Below are 15137 nucleotides of genomic sequence, written 5' to 3'. Positions count from 1 at the left end.
ATTCTTTCTCTCTACAACCCCATTTTGTTGTGGTGTTCTAGGAGAAGAGAATTCATGGAAAATTCCATGTTTTTCACAAAAAGCTTCAAATGGCTCATTTTCAAATTCTCCACCATGATCACTTCTGACTTTCAAAATTTTTGATTCTTTTTCAGATTGAATTTGAGTGCAGAAGCTACTGAATACATCACACGCAACATCTTTACTCTTTATGAATTTCACCCAAGTCCATCTGCTGTAATCATCAACAATGACTAATCCATATTTACTTCCATATAAGATGCAGTACTCACTGGTCTAAATAAATCAATATGGAGTAATTCTAAAGGTCTTGAGGTTGAAACAATGTCTTTGGTTTTAAAAGATGATTTCACAATTTTTCCTCTTTGACATGCACCACAGAGTGCATCTGAATGATAGTCAATGTCTGGTAGCCCTTTCACAAGTTGTAACTTACTAAGCTTAGAGATTAACCTCCAGTTAGCATGTCCCAACCTTCTGTGCCACATCCATTTCTTATCATTCACTGATAGTAGGCACATCACCTTCTGATCAGCCAGTTCAGAAAAATTGATTTTATAGACATTGTCAACTCTCTTTCCTTTGAACACAATGGATTTGTCTTCCTTGTTGATTACTGTACAGTTGGGTTTTTCAAAAAGCACATCATAACCATTATCACAAAATTGACTAATGCTCAAAAGGTTATGTTCAAGACCATCTACCAACCATACATTATTAATTGAGGTAGAGGAATTACCAATAGTTCCTGTGGTTGCCTCCAAATTTCACATTTCCTCCCTCTTTCATTGTTAGGCTGAGGAACATGGACTTGTCTCCTGTCATGTGTGTTGAGCAACCACTGTCTAGGTACCATGATCTTTGCTTTGGCACTGCTCTTAGACATACCTGCATCATTGACATTTTTAGATTTAGGTACCCATTGTTCTATGGGTCCTGGAAGGTTAGTACTTAAGGCTTTACTCTTCACTTCTTGTACCTTGTGCTGTGAGTTGGGTTGCTTCTGATTAACCATCACCTTAGGTTTTGGTACTTCAGAAGCAGTAACTGTCTTCTTCTGAAACTTAGACTTCAGAACCCCAGATTTTGGTTTCACCAGACTCTGAGGAATAGGTTCTGATCTTTTCAGGATCCTGACCTTTGAAGTCTTGGAATCAGATTTGATCATAGCCTTTGACTTAGAGTTCTTTGGCTTTGAAGTAATCTTAGCCTTAAGACTAGAAGCTTCAGGTTCTGATTGAACAACAGTTTCCAACTCAGCCCCTTCTGGTACAAAGAATGTTTTCAGACCTTCCTTGATGCATTCACAACAAGATTTTAGATTGGTTTTCTCAAGTTTCACTTCTGGAAAACCAATTCCTCTGCCATTGTTCTTGTAAATGCTATAAATCATAGAAGCTACTCTGCTTCTGTCAATGCCAGATATAATAAAATCTTCAAGAGCAATTTCATGGTTACTTAAAGGTTTTTCATTACACTTTTCTTGTAGCTTCTGACATAAGAACCTGAGCTGATCTTCATATGTTTTACACATGAAGTCAAAGCCCCTAAGTCCTTGTTCAGAAGCTTTCAGATCCAATAGAGTTGATTTTTGCTGTTGTACCAAATCAGCATATTTTTCTTTTAAATCCTTCAACTCATTGGTTCTTACTTCAAAATGTGTAAGAAGTTCTTTAAGAGACTCAACAAGTTCATCTCTGGAAATTTTGGAATATACCTCGTTTTCATCTTCTGAGTCTGAATCTGATCCAGCTTCTGAAGTTGCTGTTGCTACCAACCCAACAGCTACCTTTGCATCTTCATCAGCTTCCTCTTTATCAGATCCAGATTCACTACCCAAATCATCCCAGGTTGCCATTAAACTCTGCTTAATCTGCTTCTTGAGTTTGCTTGGTTTGAATGTAGACCTCTTTGACTTGTCCTTTGACTTTTCTCTTTGAAGATCAGGGCATTCAGCAATGAAGTGTCCAGGCTTCTTACAGTTGAAGCATCCCTTCTGATCTTCTTTCTTTGAGCTTCTGGAGTTACCCCTTCTGGAGAGAAACTTTCTGTTCTTCTTGGCCAGATATTGAAGTCTGTTTGAGAGCATGGCCATTTCAACAGCATCTGGTTCAGAATCTGAACTTGACTGTTTTTCCTCTTCAGATTCAACTACTTTGAGAGCTTTTGATGACTTGCCTTTGGATGGAAGAGCTATTGATTTACTCTTTTTAGTAGACTCATGTTCATTAAGACTTAACTCATGAACTTTGAGAGAACTAACAAGATCTTCGACACTTAAAGTGTTTAAATCTTTAGCTTCCTCAATGGCAGTCACCTTTGGTCTCCATCTGGCAGGTAAGCTTCTGAGTATCTTGCTTACATGATCAGAAGCAACATAGCTCTTCTTTAGAATATGTAGCCCAGAAACTAAGGTTTGAAACCTTGAGTACATCTCCTCAATAGTTTCATCATCCTTCATCTTGAATAACTCATACTGATGTACAAGCAGGAGAGCCTTTGCTTCTTTGACTTTCTTGCTCCCTTCATAATTTGAACAGAGAGAAGCAAACATAGCTTTAGCAGTGGATTTGTCACTCATCTTCATATACTCTGCTTTGGGTATGGCAGTGACAAGAGCTCCTCTGATAATATGATGCTTCTTGTAAAGTTTCCTCAGTTCTGGAGTATGTTTCTTTCTATCCACAGCAGCTCCTTCTTCATCAAGGACTAAATCACCAACACCATCTTCCAGAATATCCCATAATTCTTCATCTAGGCTCATGATGTAACTGTAAAAGTTGGTCTTCCACCAAGAGAACTCTTCAGCATCTCCATTGAACTTTGGAACTTTTCCAACACTGGTTTTCTTACTATCACTATAATCATGTGAGACATTTTTATAGCTAGTATCACTAGGACCAGTAGGAGGAGGAGTAGACATGTTTTTCTCAGATCTTTGACTGTTGCACGGTTAAGTGTTACACAACAGACCAAGGCTCTAGATACCAATTGAAGGTGAGAAAAACACAAGAAGGGGGGTTGAATTGTGTTTTGAAAAATTCTTCGTTTCTCCTTAAAACTGAACACACTGATCAGAAGCTAAGTGAGACAGCTTCTGAAGTGATAATCAGAATCTAAATGCAGCGGAATAAAACAGAGAGAGAGAAGAAGAACGACACAAAGCAATTATACTGGTTCCTTCCACAATCCGGAAGTAGTCCAGTCCCCCTTGCACTTCCAAGGAGATTTCACTAGAAGTAATATCTGATTACAAATGCTCAAGCACACAAGCAAGAGACTTCCTTTGCTCAAGCACACAAGCTAGAGACTTCCTTTGCTCAAGAACACAATCAAGAGACTTCCTGCTCAAGCACAACTGCAAGAGACTTCCTAACTAAACAAAATTACACAGAAAATTGTTTAAGGTTGAACACTTGATATACAATCAGAGGTGCTCACAATACAAATCAGATACAGACTCAATGGACTTAAGAATTTCTAAGATATGACTTTGAGACACAGAAATTCTAAGTGAATGCAGAACAATTTCAGCAGAGGTTTGGTACTTGTGAAAATCTTGTGAGTCTTTCGTTCAACGTTCTTGCATTACCAAATCTCTAGGTCTTCACTCCTTTATATAGAGGTGTGAAAGAGACGTTGTGAAATTGCCAGCACACCAAAGAGTCGTTGTTGAAGCTTGATCTTTCACCAATGATCTTTTGCCTGATTTGGTTGTTGTCCTATGAGGAACCAATTTGAAATCCATTCCTTATCCAAAGGAACATATATGCAGGCGAGACCGTATTCTGGAGCTGTTTTCTTGTCCTGAAGCGTGGACACAAAACAGAGTAGTGGAGAACGTGGTTGTACAATTCGTACAAAGTACAATGTCAACGCTTTCGTCCAAATTGCAAGCACAAGCCTTCAAACACCTTTGAAATGACCGTTGCAAAACTCCACTAATCCTTTGTTTGTGTTTTCGAATCCAATAGACAGCTTTTGCATTGATAATTCTTCAATTCTTGAATCTTTTGCAAATCCAGTTGAGATTCAGCTTCTGGTGAAATAGCTTCTGATGAGGCAGCTTCTGGTGATGCAGCTTCTGATGATATGACTTCTGCAGCTTCTGATGATGCAGCTTCTGATGATATGACTTCTGGACTTCTTGTCTTCAGGAGCACTATTCTTACTTCAGAAGCGACTTAACTTCAGGAGCACTATCCTTACTTCAGAAGCGACTTAACTTCAGGAGCGCTTTTTCTCTTCAGTAACAAGTTGCCTTCAGGAGCGTCCAAGCTTCAAATTTTTGTTGTTTCCTTTGCTCTTTATTTGCTCATTCAGAACCAATGATGATGTAACTTTATAATTATGGTCCTGTACACTTGAACAAATATTAGCTAGTCCAATTTACAATTTTTAATACCTTGTTATCATCAAAACTCTTTAAGGTTCATTGTTAAACACATTTTGTTCCAACATACCTATGCTGAGGCAAGCAAGCATGATTGTTGGAACAAAGCAATGCAAGTTGAGTTATTGGCTCTTGAGAAGACTGGTACATGGGATATTGTGGATCTGCCACCCCATGTCAAACCTATTGGGTGCAGATGGATTTTTAAGGTCAAATACCAAGCTGATGGAACTGTTGAAAGGTACAAAGCAAGACTGGTTGCTAAGGGATACACTCAAATTGAGGGTCTTGATTACTTTGATACCTATTCACCTGTTGCTAAGATGACTACAGTTAGACTTGTTATAGCATTGGCATCCATCAACAATTGGTTTCTACACCAACTGGATGTTAACAATGCTTTTCTGCATGGTGATTTACAAGAGGATGTATACATGATTGTTCCTCCAGGCATCAAGACTGCTAAATCCAACCAGGTTTGCAAGCTTAAAAAGTCTCTCTATGGACTGAAACAAGCTAGTAGGAAGTGGTATGAGAAGTTAACATCTGTTTTGCTTCAGCATCACTATGTTCAAGCATCTTCAGATCATTCTCTCTTCATTAAGAAAACTGACCAGTCTTTCACTGTGCTTCTGGTGTATGTTGATGATATCATCCTTGCTGGTGATTCTATTTCTGAATTTAATCACATCAAACATGTTTTAGATGATATGTTTAAGATCAAGGATCTTGGTCAACTCAAATACTTTCTTGGTATTGAAGTTGCCCATTCCAAAGCAGGCATTTCCCTTTGTCAGAGAAAATATTGCCTTGATTTGATCTCTGACTCAGGATTCATTGGATCTAAGCCAGTTTCCACACCTTCAGATCCTTCCATTAAACTTCATAGTGATTCCAGTTCACCTTTTTCAGATGTGCCTGCTTACAGAAGATTAATTGGCAGATTAATCTACCTTAACAACACCAGACCAGATATCACTTTTATTACTCAGCAATTGAGTCAGTTTCTTTCAAATCCTACTATCATTCATCATAATGATGCATTGAGGACTCTCAGATACTTAAAAGGTTACCCTGGTAAAGGTTTATTCTTTCCCAGACACTCATCTTTGTCCTTGCAAGGATTCACTGATGCTGATTGGGCAGGTTGTTTGGATACCAGAAAATCCATCTCTGGTCATTGTTTCTTTCTGGGCAACTCTCTCATTTCATGGAGAACTAAGAAACAAACAACTGTTTCTAGATCTTCTTCTGAGGCTGAGTATAGGGCTCTTGCCTCAGCCACTTGTGAACTTCAGTGGATTTTGTACTTGCTTCATGATCTTCATATCACATGCTCCAAGCTGCCTGTTCTCTACTGTGACAATCAGAGTGCTCTTCATATTGCAGCCAATCCAGTTTTCCATGAGAGAACCAAACATCTTGAGATTGACTGCCACATAGTCAGAGAGAAGCTTCAACATGGCATTCTGAAGCTCCTTCCAGTTTCTTCTCAGGAGCAGCTAGCTGATTTTTTCACTAAGTCCCTGCTTCCTAAGCATTTTACTTCTCTCTTGTCCAAGATGGAACTGAAAGACATCTATCAGCTTCCATCTTGTTGGGGGATATCAGAGTATGCAGAGAATGAAGGAAAGAAAGCAAAGGAACAAGATAACTTGGCGCTCAAGCAACAATAGTTTCCTACTTGCTAGCTTATATTTTGTTATGATACACCTTCATGATTGTATATATAAACTCTGTAATACTACATTTACATCAATAAGAATCAATTTTATCTTTTCCTAATAGATTGATTTAATATGAAGTTAGAATGTTAAGTATTCATCATGAATGTGGTATTATTATTTATTTTTTGGAATACAAGATGGTCGGATCCCAACATTAAATTATGTTTTGTTAATTTTTACTATGATTATTGGTTTTCGAAAAATATTTTTGTATTGAGTAAACTCATATGAGTTGATTTACTTCAAGTAAAGAAACAACACAAAAAGAACTAGGGCTTATAATCCAAAGTCCAAACCATAGATTATTTAAATACAATTACGACATGTAATATTATCTTATTTTTTTATATTTAATTATATTAATACAAATTTAAATTTTAAATTAATTTTTGTTTATTTCCAATTTTATGTACCAAATAAATAGGTGTTGATAATTAGTTGTATTTAGAATATAATATATATCATATGTTCAGTCTTGTTAACATCAAATGTCAGGATGGCCGAGTGGTCTAAGGCGCCTGACTCAAGTTCTGGTCTTCGACAGAGGGCGTGGGTTCAAATCCCACTTCTGACAATTTTTCAATTTTTCTTTTTTTTTCCTTCTGTTTTAATAATCAGTTACCGAAAAGCTTTTTCCCACTTCTGACAATTTTTCAATTTTTCTTTTTTTTTTCCTTCTGTTTTAATAATCAGTTACCGAAAAGCTTATTTTCTACTACTATAAGAACTACTACAAACTAAATATTAAAATCAAATTATATTAAACAAAAAAATCACTCTTTTTTTTAAACCACTTGTTGAGCAATATGAAAAATGATGTTGGATTTTTATACTTGAGCAGCTTATGATATTTTTAAATTATTAATAAAATGTTGAATAACACCCAATAATTAAAAGTTAAAACATGGTCTAGTCCACATCAACTTCAAAGAATAGCACAAACACCAACAATCACATGACAGTTTAGAGATGTAGTCTTCAAAGAAGTGTTGCCAAACTATTTGGAGTTTGATGATGAACAAGTTAATCACAACCTTTTGCAATTTTCTTATGAAGAAGGCAACTGCAGGAGCAGCATATCCATGGAAGACTAATAACCAAGAGAAAAAAAGAAAAGAGTAAAGAGTAGTGGTGTATAACATAGCTCCGATGGAAAAATGAGCAGTGGTATTATAGTCCCACATTGAATAAAATATTGTTTGAAAGTGTGTTTATCAATGGGAGAAAATCCTTGCATTTCAAGCAATATTATTGATTAATGGTGTGTATTCTTGCACTAGTTCTTACTTAGCGTTTGTTATATCTCTTGCTCTCTCTATAAAAGAGTCGGAGGTATAGCAGGGGATAACTGATAACCGTTTGTTATATCTCTTGCTCTCTCTATAAAAGAGTCGGAGGTATAGCAGGGGATAACTAAGAATTAATATTGTTGTTTTTATATTATTGTTGTTTTTATATCGACTTATATTTTTGCAAAACATTTTTAATAGTCCGTTTTTCATAAGTCATTTTTTAAGTTTATCTAGAAATAACTAATTTACCTACGGTTAAATAGAATTTTTCCTAGTTTTAAAGTGTTTTGGATTTAATGCCACTTTCTGCAACTGGATAAGCTCCATCCTTCATTCAGCATGTGTTTTAGTTTGCATCAATGGTTCTCAGGAAGGTTTCTTTAAATGCAAGAGAGGGGTTAGACAGGGAGATCCTCTCTCACCCCTTCTCTTTTGTTTAGCTGAAGAAGTAATCAGCAGGGGTATCTCTAAATTAGTTGCTGAAAACAAGCTTGATCTCATCACTGCAACAAGAAATGTCAAGCTTCCTTCTCACTGCTTTTATGCTGATGACTTGATGGTTTATTGTAAGGGCAACATTTCTGGTCTAGAAGCTTTAAAGGATCTATTCACAAAGTATGGTAATTGTTCTGGCCAAATAATGAATCTCAGGAAGTCATCTATTCATGCTGGAGGAATTTCTCAACAAAGACTGAATAATATTGTCAATATGTTAGGGTATTCATTAGGTTCTCTACCTTTTACTTATTTGGGAGCACCAATTTTCAAAGGTAAACCTAAAAGGATCCACTTTTAGTCAATTGCAGATAAAGTAAAAATTAAACTTGCATCTTGGAAGGCCTCCCTCCTTTCCATTGCAGGTAGGTTCCAGTTGGTTAAGGCAGTGGTGCAATCCATGCTTCTTCACACAATGTCAGTCTACTCATGGCCTATTAGCTTGCTTAGAGATATTGAAAAATGGATAAAGAACTTCATATGGAGTGGAGACATCACAAAGAGGAAAATTGTAACAGTTGCTTGGAAAAAAATTTGTGCTCCTTATGAAGAAGGAGGTTTAAATATTAGATCTCTTGTTTGTCTAAATGAAGCTACCAACTTAAAGCTTTGTTGGGATCTCCTGCAGTCTGAAGATCACTAGGCAAAAATTCTTAAGAGTAGAGTTTTAAGAAGTACTTCTTGTATTCAGCATCATATCTACTCTTCCATTTGGAGTGGTATCAAGATGGAGTTCCAAGTCATTAGAGACAACTCATCATGGCTGGTGGGAGATGGTAAGAAGATCAACTTCTGGTTTGATCCCTGGTGTGGTGATCCATTGTTCCAATCTCTAAATGCAACTACTGATTTGATTGCTCCCTATCCGTCTTCAGTGAACAATTACATATCTAATAATCAGTGGAGTATTCCTCAATCTCTAAATCAAGTTTTTCCTTCTCTGAGAAATCTTGTGAATCAAGTTACACTTCCTGTTCAAGAACATGATGATGGTCTGGTGTGGAAACATAACTCAACAGGTATCCTATCACTAAAGGAGGCTTTTAAATTCAAAAGAAAGCAACTGCCAAAGCTCAACTGGACCAAAACAGTTTGGTCAGGAGATATCCCTGAAGGTGAGAAGAACACAAGAAGGGGGGTTGAATTGTGTTTTGAAAAATTCTTCGATTCTCCTAAACTGAACACACTGATCAGAAGCTAAGTGAAATAGCTTCTGAATTGATAATCAGAGTCTGAACGCAGCGGATAAAAAACAGAGAGAGAGAGAAGAAGAAAGACACAAAGCAATTATACTGGTTCCTTCCACAATCCGGAAGTAGTCCAGTCCCCCTTGCACTTCCAAGGAGAGTTCACTAGAATGTAATATCTGATTACAATTGCTCAAGCACACAGCAAGAGACTTCCTTTGCTCAAGCACACTTTGCAAGAGTCTTCCTATGCTCAAGAACACAATCAAGAGACTTTTATGCTCAAGCACAATTGCAAGAGACTTCTAAACAAACAAAATTACACAGAAAATTGTTTGAGGTTGAACACTTGATATACAATCAGAGGTGCTCACAATACAAATCAGATACAAACTCTAAGACTTAAGAATTTCTAAGATGAGACTTTGAGAAACATAAATTCTAAGTAAATGCAGAACAATTTCAGCAGAGTTTTGGTGCTTGTAAATTGTAGTTGAGTCGTATACCAAACTCTAAGTCTTCACTCCTTTATATAGAGGTGTGAAAGAGACGTTGTGAAATTGCCATCACATCAAAAGAGTCGTTGTTGGAGCTTGATATTTCACTAATGATCTTTTTCCTGATTTGGTTGTTGTCCTATGAAGAACCAATTTGAAATCCATTCCCATTGTGAAGGAACATCTTTGCAGGTGTAGCCGTATTCTGGAGCTGTTTTCTTGTCTTGTAGCGTGGACAACTGCATAGTAGTGGGGAAGGTGGTTGTACAGTTTGTACACAGTACAATGTCAACGCTTTTGTTCCTTTTGCAACCAAATGCCTTCAAACACTTTTGAAATGACCGTTGCAAAGTTCCACTATTCTCCTGCAGTGTTTTCGAATCCAATAGACAGCTTTTGGAGTGTTGATCCTTGAATCTTCAGCTTGTGGCGATGATCAGCTTCTGATGAGCTTCAGCTTCTGATAAAGTTGCTTCTGAACTTCCTGCTTCTAATGAACTTCAGCTTCTGATGACGTCATCATTCTTCAAGAGCACTTTGTCTTCAGGAGCACTTCTCTTCAAACGCTTTAAAGCTTCCTTTTCTTGCTTCCTTAGCTCTCTTTTTGTTCTTCAGAACCTTTATATGATGTACATTTTTAACTATGGTCATGTACACTTGAACAAATATTAGCTAGTCTAATTTACAATTTTTAATACCTTGTTATCATCAAAACTCTTTAAGGTTCATTGTTAAACACATTTTGTTTCAACAATCCCTCCACCAAAATCTCTTCTTGCATAGAGATTCATGCATAACAAGCTTCCCACTGATGAGAATTTGTCTCTAAGAGGTTGTTCTCTTCCTTCCATGTGTTCCCTCTGCCTGAATAGTTTGGAAACATCATTTCACCTGTTTCTACAATGTCCTTATGCAATTAATATCTAGAATTGGTTTGCTTCCATACTGAACATCAATTTGCATTTCCAAAATATTGAAGACATTTGGAAACTTTGCTCCAGAAATTGGAATCCTCAATGCAAGCTCACTATCACTGCAGCCATTATTAACATACTTAATGTTATTTGGTTTGCTAGAAATCAACTAAGGTTTCAAGACAAGAAGATTCATTGGATGTCATCTATCTCTACCATTATCTCTAGTGTTTCCCTGACTAGTAATCTCTCCCAAACAGTAGCTTCATCATCCATCTCTGATTTTATTATCTTGAAGAAGTTTAATGTGTCTATTCATCCTCCAAAAGCTCCCAAAATAATAGAAGTAGTCTGGCACCCTCCCATCTTTGACAGGATCAAATGCAACACAGATGGTGCAGCTACTAATACATCCTCTTCTTGTGGGGGAATTTTCAGGAATAAAGACTCTATGTTCCTCCTTTGCTTTGCAGAGAATACTGGAGTTGGAAGTGCTTACCATGCTGAACTTTCAGGAGCTATGAGAGCAACCGTTGGAAACTGAGAAACCGTTGGAACAACTGCTTGCATCTTGTCCGTGGCATGAACTTTTTGGTTACACATGTGTTTAGAGAGGGTAATTGTTGTGTTGATGCTTTGGCCAATATTGGCCTCACTCTAGATCATCTCACTATATGGTTAGATTTGCCTGCTTGTGTTAGAGGGTTCTATATTCAAAACAGGCTAGGGTTGCCTTGTTTTAGGTTTGTAAACTCTTGAAGAGGTTTGGTTTGGCCCCCTCTCTCTTTTGCTTTGTATTTGTTCCTTTTCTTTTCTAATATAGTTTGGATAGTCTCAGCACACTTTGCTTAAAAAAAAAAATAGAATTTTTCCTTCTAGCTAAAAAATCAAAAATTATGATATGAAAAATTGAAAACTAATCATGTATTTATTATTAATATTTTATTATTGTTATTTTAAAAAAGGAAAATTTAAAAAATCAGGTAATGTACCCTAGTAAGATCTAAAACAAGTGGTTGTGTGCAAGGTGTTTGAATGTAATAAAATTCAGGTTACTCTACTTTGATTTCTTGTCATTGAAAAATTGATTAATTTAAAATTAGTGTATTATTATTATGTTCAATATAACCAAATAATTTGACTCAAATGGTTGAAGAATTTTGATTGTAGAAGTATTGATAGATTGAGTTTGAAATAAAGTATCTCCTTCTTTGCATCGAACTAAATAATGTTCAATGTCTAACTAATTGAATCATCAACAAATCAATGATGATTTTTGTTGGATATAACGACAATCAATTACTTTTGTTTGTCTCCTTAAATCTTCATATTCAAATGGATAAACGTTACCGAAAATATAAGCCTCCATTCCTTCGGTTTTCTTTGTCATTAATATCCATTATATCAATAAAGAATATGGCAACGGAAAGATGAGGCAATTAATTTAGTTTGTGCCACACTTGCATCATAGAGATATTCAATATAAAATAAAATTAAGGGACGGTGCAGTGATAGATAGAAATCCAATTCACCATGCTTTCTAATAAGCTATCTTCATTTCTATTGTTCTTTTGTAAATTTGGGCATTGTTTGTGAGGCTCCAATATGTTGGTCTCGAGTGCACGAGTTCAGACACTTAGTTGTGTAAATCTTGAAGGGCAAAACTGGATATTGGGGTACACCAGAGGTCCATCGGAAATTTGCTTTCAGGGCAGTGACTTTTGTCACGGCACAACAATTATCTTCCATTCTTTCCTAACTCTCTACATTCTAGTTTACTCTTAATATTTCCAACAATCTGAAAGCAAATTTATTTATTTATTTAATCATATTTGGAAATATTAACTTAGTGATTTTTCTATGTATCATGTTGGTTCGAATTGCATGGAAAGGATCACTTAGTGTCCTCATCAATTGGATGTTAAAGAAGCGGCATGTGAGAATTCATAAGAATCGTCATCTAATTTGAGGTAAAAAGATGAGCTTAAAGTCTAAGTAAGTGTCTTAAACTCAAGGACATGTATGTAGATATGTTTTTGAATCTAATGATAAAAGAATTTTTATGTCCATGATCGACAGAAATTATATAAATATGTTTTGGCTTGGTGATAAATTGCAAGAAAATATAAATTGAAATTTCTATGTGGTGATAGTTTGGCTTTAATTTGAGATGTGTCTAAGAAAGTTTGATATCTTAAATTCTTAATAATGAATCATAGGTTTGAGACCTTCATGCTAAGCTTCTTGGTGTTATGGTTATATTTATACAAATATGAAAAAACCTTATTTATATAATAAGTGGAGGCAGAAATTTTATAACTGTATGTTAGGAAAATTCTTTTACAAATTATGGAGTTTATCTATCGATATTCCGTGGCCTAAATATGACTACTTTTATGGTTGCTTCAGTTCTAAAGTTAAGAACTATTAGTTTAATTTAATTTTTTAGACTATATGATGATAGCTAAAATTTAAAATAAATTTATGTGTTTGATTATGGATATGTTTCTATATATCCATAAATATCCTATTATCTTTGGAGTATGCATGCTTTAATAAACTTGCAAAGCAATAAATTTTGTTGCATAATATGCTAGAAATTTCTTGGAGGCCAGTGATGCATCGTTGATGATTTATTTGGTCATATATAATTCATATTTAAATTTCTCTAATATGTGAAAAAAAATAGAAAACTTATTCTCCATGCATAAATTATTTAAAATGTGGGGGGTTAAGATAATAAGTTATTCTCCCTACTTCCTTAAAAAAAAAAAGTTATTCTCCCTACATAAATTAGTTATAATGTGGGGTTAAGAGAATATATTTAATATAATTGTTGTTACTTTTGCTTCTATTATTTCTCAACATATGCAATATGTAGATACTATTGAGAAAGTGAAAGTAAAAGTATTAGAGGAAAAAAAAAACTATGCTTAAGATAATTTCACTATCTATGAGTATGTAAGAGTTAACCAATGCTATTTTATTGTTATATTTAAAATAAAATAAGGTATTAGAAGTGAACTGAATTTCATGCTAAATATCGTTTGAAACTAGTGATTTTGGCTTAAGGTATTAATCTCATAGATATTAAGTGGAATTTCAAAAGATAGTATCTCAATTTGAGTGTGAGATAATTGATTTTGTTATGTATTTTCTGAATTATATTCTACATTATATTGCATGTGGTGGTATAATGAATAGATTGAGTATATAAACTCAAAATTTCAACGTTGATTATATTAAAAGTCGATTATGTTTTCTGAAATATGTAAAGAGTATTTTGGATATTACTTTTGATAGTCGTCTATCTTAGAAGGATCTTATATTGTGAATTGGATCTCCTGTAAGGATGAGATAAATTCCATTATGAGGTACTATTTAATTTCATGAGGGTGAGTTATCTCGGAAATAAATAAAGCAAATATGTGTAATCATATTTACTAATGAAATCAAAATTCATAGCTCTTGAATTTCCAAGTCAAGAAGCATTATGTTTGAAAGACTCAGTGTGAATGAGATACCTTTATGGAGGAGATCCACACCTTCTAAATCCTTTTTGATCACAAAATATATGTGACTAATAATAGTGTCTATGACAGACGACACAAATCCTTTTCTGAAAGCAACTAAAAATAATGTTATCTCACTATATGAGAAGTGAGGAAAGAAAAAAAAAAAAACTTAAGATCCTTATGTGAAAGGATTACCCAGGAAAGTTGTCCTGGATTACGTCGAGGGTGATGAATATAAAGCCTTGAGTGGAGGAAAATATGGTGGATACCCAATTCGTGGTCAAACAAAGTCATATGAATACTCCTGTATGCACTACATTTTTCATCCCTATGATGTGTGGTAGTGCTTAATGTGAGTTGAACTTTTAGCTCTTAAATGAGTTTATAGCCCTAATTTTTGGGTGGTTCTTATGAGACGGACTTGATGGACTCGCCGCTTGTTAAATTTGAGGTTGAACATTTTTTTTATGTTCTTAATAAATTCATAGCCTTTTATGGTGGTGCTTTTGAGATGCACTTGATGAATTTACCTACTTGAGTGCGAATGCTTAGACCACCTTCTACAAAAGACATGGACAATCTTTCTAGAGCACTCATGAGCGACCCAAGGTGATTAAGGTCTTAAATATTGTGGAAATAATTATCGCGAAACTATCACAGTTTTAAAGGTAAAAGTGCGTGTTGTGGGGGTCTCATCTTTAGTCTATCAAGTTCAAGAGTAATTCACTTTATAGATAGAAGATGTTGCCTCACTTCACTACGTGTTAATTCAATCCTTGTAACATTAACACTTAAGCATGTAAAAACCTTCCTTGCCCAAAGTTCATTTTCTTTTCCTTGGCAAGATTTTTAATTCCTTTTCCTTGATTGCCATTAGTGAGGGATTGTTGGATATAATGACAATCAATTACTTTTGTTTGTCTCCTTAAATCTTCATATTCAAATGGATAAACGTTACCGAAAATATAAGCCTTCATTCCATCGGTTTTCTTTGTCATTAATATCCATTATATCAATAAAGAATATGGCAACGGAAAGATGAGGCAATTAATTTAGTTTGTGCCACACTTGCATCATAGAGATATTCAATATAAAA

General features: G+C 35.2%; 1 protein-coding gene, 1 long non-coding RNA gene and 1 other non-coding gene across 3 annotated transcripts; all 3 read left to right on the top strand.

Annotated features, from left to right (window-relative positions):
* Positions 1 to 6631: 6631 nt before the first annotated feature.
* On the top strand, positions 6632 to 6715 carry TRNAL-CAA (transfer RNA leucine (anticodon CAA)). The gene has a single exon. It is a non-coding gene; the product is annotated as a tRNA-Leu (tRNA).
* A 1940-nt stretch (positions 6716 to 8655) lies between these two features.
* Positions 8656 to 11070, top strand: LOC146897344 (uncharacterized). Its single transcript, XM_085736409.1, has 2 exons — positions 8656 to 9043; positions 10592 to 11070. Exons 1-2 carry the CDS (start codon positions 8656 to 8658, stop codon positions 11068 to 11070), a joined length of 867 nt encoding a protein of 288 aa, XP_085592535.1.
* Positions 11071 to 11966: 896 nt separating this feature from the next.
* LOC146897343 (uncharacterized) lies at positions 11967 to 12759 on the top strand. The gene is made up of 2 exons (XR_015022700.1): positions 11967 to 12202; positions 12419 to 12759. It is a non-coding gene; the product is annotated as an uncharacterized LOC146897343 (long non-coding RNA).
* The last annotated feature ends 2378 nt before the right edge of the window (positions 12760 to 15137 follow it).

Source organism: Medicago sativa, chromosome 8 (genome assembly GCF_051527215.1).
Source record: "Medicago sativa cultivar Bolivia chromosome 8, Bolivia_mono, whole genome shotgun sequence".
Lineage (NCBI taxonomy): Eukaryota > Viridiplantae > Streptophyta > Magnoliopsida > Fabales > Fabaceae > Medicago > Medicago sativa.
This window is presented reverse-complemented; position numbering and strand designations above follow the sequence as displayed.

Coding starts and splice junctions, on each gene's coding strand:
- LOC146897344 (XM_085736409.1), top strand. CDS start 8,656: ATGGAGTTCCAAGTCATTAGAGACAACTCATCATGGCTGGTGGGAGAT. Junction 9,044..10,591: donor GTCAGGAGATATCCCTGAAG/GTGAGAAGAACA, acceptor AAAATATTGAAG/ACATTTGGAAACTTTGCTCC.